The 11,877-nt window shown below is 37.5% G+C and overlaps 1 protein-coding gene across 3 annotated transcripts in view; it reads right to left on the reverse strand.

Annotated features, from left to right (window-relative positions):
* Idh3g (Isocitrate dehydrogenase (NAD(+)) 3 non-catalytic subunit gamma) overlaps positions 1-10,414 on the reverse strand; it is a 57,835-nt gene extending 47,421 nt beyond the window's left edge. For all 3 annotated transcript variants that reach the window (XR_014131827.1, XM_081761683.1, XM_081761682.1), the window contains exons 1-4: positions 10,266-10,414; positions 4,299-4,379; positions 3,984-4,084; positions 2,057-2,172 (exon numbers count right to left, since the gene is read on the reverse strand). Coding sequence is in view for 2 of the 3 variants with exons in the window: in XM_081761683.1 (XP_081617809.1) it covers positions 2,057-2,172; positions 3,984-4,084; positions 4,299-4,379; positions 10,266-10,340 (373 nt within the window). In the remaining variant the exon portion in view is untranslated. The remainder of the gene's footprint in view (positions 1-2,056; positions 2,173-3,983; positions 4,085-4,298; positions 4,380-10,265) is intronic.
* Between the last annotated feature and the right edge of the window lie 1,463 nt (positions 10,415-11,877).

The following is an 11,877-nucleotide window of genomic DNA, read 5'->3' on the forward strand; positions in this document are numbered from 1 at the left end:
CCCCCTCCTTCGATTAAGATGAGTAGAATATAAAATCTGCTGCTATGATATTTACACTGAAAATACATCCAGGACGTTCTCATACAAAATTATTTAATGTGAACATCCCTTATAATCCATCAGGATCTTGGAAGTTAACGTTTGAGCATCATATAACGTACATAAAAACGAAATAATGAAATATCTTGGCAGAATACATCTTTTCACTTATATACTCAACCAACTGATCTTCAAATATATTTTTTATGTTAGAGCTTCACATTCTTGTATTGTCTCACATATGTGAAGTTTGATGTATGTCATCAAATAAAGAAACAAAATATTTACACGCATTCTTGGACACAAAATGCCTGACATCATGGAATTACCAAACAATAGAATTGTAAAGAGACTTGAAGTACATTTTTCAATACGACTTAAATATTCTATATAAAATAATGTACGGAGCTTATGCATATACCACTGCCTCTCAACTTCACATCCAGATTCTTCAACTAGTAATAAGTTTTGCTTAAAAGAAAAAGAAAATATAAGACCAAGAATATATATAAAAGGGCTTCTATCCATAGATTCCTTGCCTTTACAAAAACTAACAGAATCTCTTGACCATGCATCATCGAAGTGTTACGAAACTTGTTTGAAACGTAACATAACTAGTTTTTTCTTTGTTACATTTTTGAGTCCGTTATGTTACTTGCTTATTACGTATTTTATTGTATCCCAGTCTAAAATGGTTCACCTGTATCTGGGTTTCTCTGAAATAAATAAATATCTCTGTATCAAAATACTGTGTACAGAATAGGTAATTTATATGAAAACTCTCTACGACATATATTTCTGCCTTGACAATTAAGATGTATCTTACGTACAATTAGTATATATTTATGAATAGGCCATTTGTGTGAAGATCCTGTGTAGTGCGAGAGAAAAGTAATAACAATGACAGACATCCTGCAGTATTGGAAGGTCAAAAGTTATTCATATCCAAGGCTGGTGCAATGGATAGTTTTAGGGTATCAACGGAAAAGCAAGATACAAAAACCCCATGAAATGTTAGGAACAGGAACTTGTACATAAACTACTGAAGGTGTTTAGGGGAGGGGCGAGATGAAGGGACAGGCAAGCAACATTCAGGGAAGAGGCAACTGCCCCCAATTCGGCCCAATGAATTGCCGCCACTGCAGTCTTCTTTTATCTACATACTTTTAAAACAAAAAGCCGAAATATTTGCGATGAGCTTCATACCTAAGAAAGCACGAAACGTTTGGCACGAAGAGAAAATAATCACAAGACAACTAAGGAAACACGCCAACTCTAACAATATAAGCAGTGTCTCTCCCCCATAAATCACCGTGCACTGCGCCATAATACGGTGTTCTTATATGGGATGAGAAACATCTAGTTAACTCCATTGCTGTTGAGTAGTATATGATGAAAAACACATTTCATGTCAGATTCACATCTGCCATTTATTCTATCTGACGAAAGTTCTAGTTTGTACAAAAAGGGACTCAATATTCTACTCCCACACACAATTATTGTTCATAACAAAACATACGTATACGTAAAAACACATGAAATAATGTTACTACAGAGAGACAGAAACTTCAAAAAGCAATACAAATGTTTGCCAACACTCATATCTGATAACTGATTCTTCCCATAGTTCACAGTTTCCCCTTTTGGTGTGGAAGACTTGGTTCGATTCTTAGCGAGAGCTCATCTGGTTCGGATTCCACGTTAAACTCTACGACTACGTCTCTCAGTGCTAAATAAGACGTTCAACTGTAAGTAAACAATAACTGTTCTCCAAAGCAACGTTTCAACTATGGACTTCCAACAAATAATCTTTGATGGACACACATGATGAAATACAGGAAACTGGGCCTAAATTTTCGAAGTTATTGTACAAAACTCGCACATGTTATAATATACATACCATATCACCCACATTAAGAATGTAATTCACTCCTGTACTTGTGACTATAGGAATGAACGTTCGAAGGCAATGCTTTAATGAGGAAACAACAAATAATGATATGTTCTAAAACTGTACCTTTAATGGCAAGACCATTTCTTCGAATTGAGGTAATAGTATATTCTAAATCCTCGTTGCTGTCACTTGTGGGATCAATCTGTACTTCCTCAAAATCGACAGGCACACCAGCGTATCTGCAAAATTATCCAACGAACAAACACACTCAGCGAACACTAATATACGTTAAACCGAACAGTACGTTGTTTATACTCACAAATGCAGTATCAACTACTACACATAAGTATCTATATCAAACATGTATATGAATACACAAAGATAAAAGAAGCGTTTATAGCAATGCACAGAACTTCCCCCTCTCCCTTTAATAATAGTTTCAGTGTCATTTACAGATATCTATATAATAACAATAAATACTAAATTAGATACATTTTATATAAATCTCTGCGTATTATTTGTGAGGCAAAAGCAAACAAATGGTTCCTAACAACACAAAATAATTCCCATAATTTTTACGAATAATAATGTTCTCCAGCTTATCAAGTGACAAAATTGATTATAATAACAGATGCAATGTTTCTGCAACTAACACATACATTCCAATTCAAGCATTGCTTAATTCTTCACTTACAAATGCTGCTACTTTGAGTATGAGACTATTTATTGTAGCAACTAAGGTCAAAACAACAGGGATTACCATAAATTATCACGCAACATATTCATCTTTGAACAGGCTTCTTTAAAGAATACAACCTATCTCTCTTTGAAAAGCCAGTATCAGGGTTGTCAATAAATAAATAAATAAAAGTTAGAAAAGTGGAATACAGCCCCATGAGTTTTACTAGGCAAACGTGGATTTTATCAAATTTTGTACGAATACTTAAAGCTATATTCCTGTTTAAAATATAATTTAGGTATTAATGTTCTGTTGTACGCAAGAAACTATGGAACTCCCTTGTCGCACATGAAACCCCACCCTTGGGACACTTTGCACTACTGGCACTCTCTTGTGTACCGATTTCTAGAAAGAAATAGACAATTTCTGAAAAGAGGTGGGAATTCTACATAATACACACAAAAATGAATTCCCTTCCAGATGGCTTCTGTGAAAGGACTTGCTAGCTCTGAAGATTTGAAAGTGTATTCAATTCTTTAGGGCTGATACACTCCAAGAGTACCCCCCAAAGGACACCGGTACTTTTGGTCTGGGCAAAATTCCAACAACTCTGCTTATTATCCATGAACAGTATTAAATGAAACACACGCAAATCTTCTTTAGCCAATTGAGATTTTTCTCCAGGCCAAACCACAGCAGTTTCCTACCGACCGTTGCGAGAATAAGGCTTTTGAAAGAGAGGCTAGATTTCTTTTTAAAGACTGTACATACTAAGACAAACTAGTATACACATGTATCCAGATCGAGCACATATCTTAACAACATAAATGATTTAACAACACAAATGCAAGCACCAAAGGCAATTATACCCCAAAACATATAATATTATTATTGCGATGATCCATCAGGAGGTCGAATTACTTGGTGGTTGCAAAAATTATAAAAATTTGGCCTCTTTAAAAATATATTTTACTGTACACTTGCAAACATTTTAGCTGTAATGAAACTTACAATGTAAGTATTCTTTTCTATCTCTCAAATGTCAGAAAAACCGACAGTTGGTGTACAGTGAGCTTGTACAGTTCCGTTGAAAAGTTAATATACTTCGATGTACTTCCGGCAGCAACTGCAGGTTTTAGTTTCCATTTTTCTATCTCGTCCGTCTAACAGCCTTTTGCAATTCGATCCATGGATACTTACTTATACATCAAGGGAGAGAGAGAATGTGCAAAAAAGTATACATACCTGTTACCAGCATGTAACTGAAGCATAAGCCTAGATTCCTTCTAGAATTATTATGTTTCTTTCATACTTTTTTTAAAAACTATTTTTTGTGGTAATTATATCATCAATAACCAAACTGCAACATACCTAAACACCTCCTTTACATATCCCATCAATTCTGGCCCAATACCACCACCAGGAAGCATCGTCACCGTATGTCTACCTCCATATTTAGCCCTTGGAAGGCTCTGAAATCAACACAATAAATCATACTTTCTAGTAAATCCGTAAATTGATCAAAATTGTTTTCATACACAGAGAAAAAAGCAATATTTCAACAGTCTACTTGAACCAATTGTACTAAAGTAACGAAATACAAGATTATAATAGCACACGAGAATAGAGCAAAATAATTGTACAAATTTCTACCTCATACTACGGTACAAATCTTAGGTTACTTACTGCCACTCTAGCGTAGTTACGCTTCTGATATCCTATATCTTGACATTGCTGCGAGGCTGCTAACTGAGGCACAACCGATACCTATAATGAAAGAGTTGAAAGTATGAAAGATTAGTTGTACCAACATATCTACAAACATACATTTTACTTCAGATTTAATATTGGTTGTTTACTCTTAACCTTCTAGTGACAAGTATTCTTTTGAATAAACACAACGCATATGACACAAGTTCGGAATAAATTACTATGGAGGGCTTGTTACGGACGAATGGAGGATGCAGTTGGCACAACGCACAAGAATACAAGAATGCAACTAGTCGCAGGAACGTTTCGTGCCTATCAGCTGGAAATGAAATGATATGAAAACTTGAGAATTAGAAATAAATCACAACCTATCTTTTGTAAAAGAGAAAACATATGCCCACAGCAAAACAATCAAGAAAACATGGAACCACGCGCAGAAAATGTTAGGAACTACAAAAGATATCCAATGTTCGGTAATTATTTAGAACATTAAATACAGGGTGCGGCAGCGTTCATAGTAGGATATTAAAAACACACCATCAGGCAGTAGCTGTAATTTATTTATAACCTCTTATGTCAATTAATAGTTAAAGGTATGCCATTTACTAATGTGTAAGTCATTGTCCATTGTGTGGATTACTTTTTGAATATGATTCCTGTCAAATGATGCCCCCTCTGCACGACACATTCATCTAGGCGGCGTTGGAAGCTTTCTATAACTCGGCGTAACGTATTTCCTGGGACATTGCCAACGGCAGTTTTGATGCGATTCCTCAACTCAGGAATGGTGGCACAACATGTTCGGAAAACTTCTTGCTTCAGGTAGCCCCAAAGGAAAAAGTCTGCACATGAAAGATCAGGTGAGCGAGGCGGCCAGAAAATGTCACCAAAACGGGAAATTACTCTACCTGGAAATGTCTGTCTCAAGAAATCCATGCAAAGTCTGGCTGTATGCGAGGTCGCTCCGTCTTGTTGAAACCATAATTGTTCCATATCCACATCGACCATACCTAATTGGGGAAGAACGAAGTCTTGCAGCATCTTTAGGTAGCGTTCACTGGTGACAGTTACAGCCACACCGCTGTCATCCTCAAAGAAGTAAGGGCCAATAATCCCAAAGGAAGCAACTCCACACCACACTGTGACACGAGAACTGTGCAAGGGCTTGATGTGCAGTTCATGCGGGCACATAACTCGAAATGAGCTTCACCTGACATCAGGATGGTGTGTAACATTTGTGGATTTTGCCGAAGGAGATCACGCATAGTTAAGCAGAAAGTTTCTCGTGAAACCCAATCGTGAGGCCTAATTTTCTGAACAATCTGCAGCTTATATGGGTGAAAATGGAGATCTTCGTGCAATATTCTCCTGAATGAGCCATCGGGCATATGCACAGTTTACGAATGACGACGAGCAGATCTTTTTGGGCTACGCAATATTGCAGCACGAACATTTTCCATGGCTTCTGGTGTCCGTACAGTTCTTTCACTTCTTCCCGGTTTGCCATTGCAAACAGAACGTGTTGTTTGAAATGCACGTACCCACCTCACAATGGTCCCTCCATCTGGAACTTTTCCATGACGTCCCAAGTTGAAATGTTGCCGAAATAGACGCTGGGTAGCAATAACAGAGTCGTTATTTTTGAAATAACTTTCAACAGCAAAGGCACGATGCTGTGCACTCCACTGCTCCATATCACTGTCACACTCGAAATGGCAGCTCATTTGCACACGAATGCGGCACGAGCTGGCGCGCATTCATGCAGTACGTCATTGTACTACGCAAGTCAAATTACGCTATGAACGCTGCCGCACCCTGTATTTAGGGTTAAGTGCCGCAGATGGCGACCCCGAATCACAAAATTTTCAAAGAAATGACCAGAATCAGACGAAATGTCTGCATAAGAGTAACAAAAAAGGTAATGAAAGTCATCAGTGTGAGGTGGTTATTTAGGGGAAAGAATGAAGTTAAATTCCGGACTACAGAAGTTCGCATATTAAGCGATATTAGGTAAATAGACAATAGAGCACAACATAGCACTTTTTCAAACCCATTGTCTTATTAACTAACCTAGGGTGAGTATGCTCTAGTAATGGAGTAAATTACAGAAATGTAGAACGAAAACTAATAAGAGGGAAATGGCATCTGACCCAATTGTGTGAAATGGAGGCAAAATTTTGGGTGCTATCCCACTTTATGGGGGAATAAATTTGTAAAATCCACGGAAGAAGTATGTTACTTAATTTCACAATAGGATTGCACAAGTAAGCGAAATATATCGGCATCTTACTATATAATAAGGCAGAAATACGAACCGGGAAGTGTGTTCTTTACCTTACGTCGTATTTGCACATTTTGCGAGTGATAATATCACTTTGAAGAGACTATAATGCTTAAAGATATTGTTCATAAGGCTAAAAGGATATAAACTGAAACCATTAATATTTAAGGAACCACATTGTTTACTTGAGATTAACAAAATATATTAAGTATGGTGAAAATTGTAAGAATGCTTCTCTCATAAATGAAGTTCGTTAACTTCGTCAACCGAACCGAAAAGTAACATATATGTCGTAAAATATCACTAATCATGCAATTGTACTGACTCTGACAGTAAGTACAAATTAAAAAAATAAAAATAAATAAATAAAAAATAGACACTGAAACTGTCACTTTTAAATAACGTAAGTGCGTGAAGTGTACGTTCAATCATCAGTTGGTAACACTGGCAGTCACTAACGATACAAACAGATCTTTAGTTAATCAAATACCTACCATCACTGACGCGCCTCCTCCCTACGTACACTCCATATTTGTCCTGTTCTGAACCGGAACAGATTCAAAGCTTACTTGAAGTGACCACCTTTATTGGTGCGCGTTTTTCGTACGAATAATAGCTTTTACCATGTATTAGTTTACAGGCGTATTATAAATATGTACTACCTTGTTAGTGAGTATAAACCAGATTCACTAGGCTAAAATTTAAAAAAAGTTATGTAATAACATTTCATAAAATCCCCCCCCTAATATTCTTAATCTGCATATATAAAACAGTTTTCATCCATAGCATATTCATGTATCACTTGCTGCGTCTACAGTTTGGTGCAATCCGGATAGTCTGTTAGCATTGCGCAGCGTGAAGGAGAGAACATCACCCAACGTTGCCAAGTGGATGCGAGATGGGAAGGCTTGAATTCGTGGACTTATCCATAGAAATACGAAAGCTGCAAAGATCAAATCGCTCGTAATATTTACGTCCATTCCACGTCTCCACCTTGTGCTCTTCAAGTTGTTACTGAGCACATTACGGAAAGTGCATCACATCTATATCGTGGTTTTAAGTAATGTAATTATTCTTAGTTAGGCTTCAACTGTTTAATGAAAAAAATTGGATAATGAATGACAAGAATGGTGTTCATAATGAACCGTTCAAAACATTTCTGCATGTTGGCCTCTTCATTATGTATTGTATATACATTTGCATCACAGAAATGCTGTTCACTTTATATGTATCAACTTAAATGATTGTTGCTTCATTATAGGTATGTTTTGAAATATTGTAAGCACTGGAGCATTCATGGGGGTTAAGGGGGCTTAAGTCTCCTAGACACTAAACAAAAGAAACAGTTTCATTTTGATGCTATTTTTAATTGTTACAATGATTAGAAAATGAAGATAACTACTCTAATCTTACTTATGAGTTTCTTGAAATATAAGTACCAGTACCGGTACCTTTCCAGCACCAAGGCTACCTGAGACGTGACCTTACAATTTCAAGTGGAATCCTAAGCATCGTAACGCGTTCCCATTTTCCAAGGTTGTTGCACTGAGAATTAAACCTGGAACTTCATGCACCGAAGACGCGCGTGCTAGCCACTACACCAACGGGAAGGAATCTTAATTTGTATCTTCTGTGTTCGCAATTTGTAGTACTCCTATCGTATCTTTAAATGATACCCATAAGCAGGGCCGAAGCCAGAGGGCTGACGAAGACCCAGCCCCAAATTTTCCTCGCGTTCATAATACTTCACACTAGTGGTTCCCAATCTTGTAAACCATGCATATTTCACGCCGCTTTCCTTTTCGCTCATAGAGGGCACGGTGGCTCAGTAGTAGAGTGCTTACCTGTGGTGCATGGGATCCCTGGTTCGATCCTGGACGAGTAAGTCTGTGGTGGACAACAGCATATCCGAGGGTTTTCTCGGTGTACCCCCGTTTCCTCCCACATTCTCATTACACCAATTCTTCCATCATCATTGACTTGTTTTAATCATCGCATCCCTTAGCCTAAAGGGTACAATCGTCGGGAGTTAAACTAAAAATTTCATTTTATTCCTTTTCCGTCATTGGTGATACCTGCTTTTTCTTTTAGCAGTCCTATGATTTCAGGACTATTAAATTCTCAAACTTAAATAATAATAATAATAATAATAATAATAATTGGTAAGACTATAGTTATTATTTCCATCAAGACTTCTGCGTATCACTGTAATGCAGTATTATTTATTAGCTTTATTCTTAGTGAAAACATTGCTTACTCAACAGATATTTTGTGCTTGTACGGTATTTAATGTCTTTTCGTTACATTTGTAATATTTGTAATTACAAATTTAAATTTATTTCTATCAATATTTTGGGTCCCTCTTGCTCAGTGTTCACGTCCCCAGTTTGGGAGCCACTGGTTTACACCGTTCGTAAACTTACACTACAGGCAGCTATCTTCTGAAATGTGACAACGCGGCGATCGCAATGCTGGTGATCTGCAGCTTTCTGCTCGTCCCTCCTTTTTTCAATAATTACACATTCTATATACAACTTTATGACCCTGTTCGTGTATCACTTGGTGCTTATAACTATCGCCCTCCTTTATTTTAAAATATATCCTAAAATTCCATGTCTAGTTGCAGGGACATATTTTTTTTAAATAAAACCACGTTTGAAATCTGGGTGCAGTTTTACTATACGGATCCATAAATCGTAAAATGTATGGGAAAATGTGGGGGTCTTTAATTTGCCAATTTTTATGTCGCGAACAGAATCAAACGAACCCCTACGGGGCATCTAACCCGTTTCTACTCCTACTGCTACCCCTACTCCTGCTCCTACTTCTACTACTACTTACACAATGGATCCGTATAGTAAAACTGCACACTATAATCAGTTATTGAAGAATGCCTGTGATAGCATCCAGTGAGAAATCGGAGAACGAGGCTGCTACTGGGCATTCAAAGTCCACTAGGAGTGCACGGTGTCTCAGTGGTATAGCGTCCACCTCTGGTGCACGGGGTTCCAGGTTCGATCCCAGCTTCTACCAACTGGGCTTTGTGGTGGATAAATACCGTATTTGCGGTTTTCTCCCTCTTTATTCATTCCAGTATTGCATCCATTTCTCATCATCACCGTCTCCTTTAGCCAAGCCGGCATAATTGTGGGACATGAATCTAAATATTTCGTTTTTCAAAGTCCACCAGCCAAGCCAATAGTAGTTTTGATCAGAATCTTGGCCACGCACCTTGCTTCAAAGGATGATGTTCCAACAACCATATGTAGGAGATCATAATTCCTTGGCACTAAACAGAAACCTTAATTGGCCCAAGAATATCCACTTTTGTTCGATTTAACTATTGGTTCAACTTTAAGCCTCCCGAAAAGGGGATGGGTATCCAGTTTCTTTGAACAGGACTGTACATAATTAGTTTCCAAAGGATTTACTTTGTTCGTTGAATTCCTTTACTACATTTAATTGCTTCCAAAAAGTTGGTTTAACCATACATTTTAGAATAACAATTATCGTATATAAATCAGTAAGAAAGCCAATTTCAGACGCAATAACCATCCAGAACAATATTTAAAGTGATACAAGACACCCAATTATCGAAACTTTGATAATTATTAACTATTACTCCAGTTTCACAACTACACTGTCCGAGCCCAGTTGTATACCTTTCTTAAGTACGTTTCAGGTAGAAATCCATTTCTTCCAAGTGAACAAATTCTCGTCCACTTCGTACACGCCATGTTGATTCACAGACGACAAACTAAATGAAAAGGAAAAGTTAATAACTCAATGCTTATCTTACCCACATTGAGCAAATTTGTTCCTCTGAGGATAGTTCTAGAGTTTCGTTTCGACCACCCAAAATTTGTGAAATCGCAATGTAACATACACAAAAATTAAATCTTTTAGTTTTACGTCCCACGAATAAGCCGGCAAGGCTAAAGGAGACGGTGATGATGAGAAATGAATGAAATGGTGTAATGAAGAAAGTGGGAGGAAACTGGAAAACCCCGAGGAACATAACGCTTGGTGTGAGCTGGAATGGAACCAGGAACTCCAAGCACCAGAGGAGAACGCTCCACCACTAAGTCTCGCGGCCCCGCTAACCCAAAGAGTACAATAAACAGTTATAACTGCGGTGTCGGCCAAATTCTCGTACACTACATTTTGGAAAATTTACAATTAAAATTCAATATTCTGCATGAAATGTCATATTTATAAGGAACAAATTTCTGCATGAGACAAAATTAAATACAAAGCAAAACAGCTGTATGTTAGATTTACAAGTGTAGAATTACTAGTTTAAAATCATGACAAGTGCTTTACAATGAACAAAATACTGAATTACATGACCGTATTAGATACTATTTTCCACCAACAGTGTATTTTTGCACAATACACAGAGTGTGAAAGAATGATACGTGCTATTGAAAATAATATCATCGCTAAAACGTAGAAGTTTTCACTAACTTTGCTTACACATATACGTACTCACCATCGCTCTGGCACGTCCTCCTTTCGGATGCACCCCCCAATAGCTTCGCTCAGCCCTGACTCGATTAGATAGCATTCATACCGTTTAGAAACCACCACCTAGTACAGGTTAGTTTGTGTTTTTTGCACAGTAGTTTTTATGCCATACTTTCGGACGCCGTATTTATATGCAAATCGTAAAAGATTGTAATTTTTCAAGAATTACTTATAGTGGCCCTCTTGAATTTTATCTGTGCTAAATGGAATAATGTCATGCCACCCAGCCCAAACATTTTGGAAAAAAATAAGGATATTAGTGAAAGAATGAGAATTTTTCAACAACTATTTCGAGTAATGTGCTAAAATTTGACCTGCACGATAACTCTTATGCCGATTATAGCAAACTAAATGCAAATTATGCCTCGAGTTTACAAAACTGGTACTGGTAGAAAACTGGAGGCCCATAATATATTTTCTCTATATCATTTTCAATATATTAATGCCTCAGCAAAGGACGCTTTCCTGGCTTCTACAGTTTCTATACGCTCATGCTGAGGTGGGTATAGGTACCCATTGCCTTGGATGGATGTTCTATTCACATCTGGCTGGTCCTGTACGCCCCTGGAGGTGTCCTTCTCCTATGCACCCCTGTACCGTGGCCAAAAGTTTCGTCAAGATACCCAAATCCCAAATCCTACCCTATGAGTTATACTTTTTTCTTCTTTTCTTACAACACTGAAATAGTGTGACGTCAGATCCGTCTCGTTGCCATGGTGATCCCAGTTTTATTTTCTAAACAACATG

This window comes from Thermobia domestica, chromosome 6 (assembly GCF_964235325.1).
Source record: "Thermobia domestica chromosome 6, izTheDome1.hap1.1, whole genome shotgun sequence".
NCBI classification, from domain to species: domain Eukaryota; kingdom Metazoa; phylum Arthropoda; class Insecta; order Zygentoma; family Lepismatidae; genus Thermobia; species Thermobia domestica.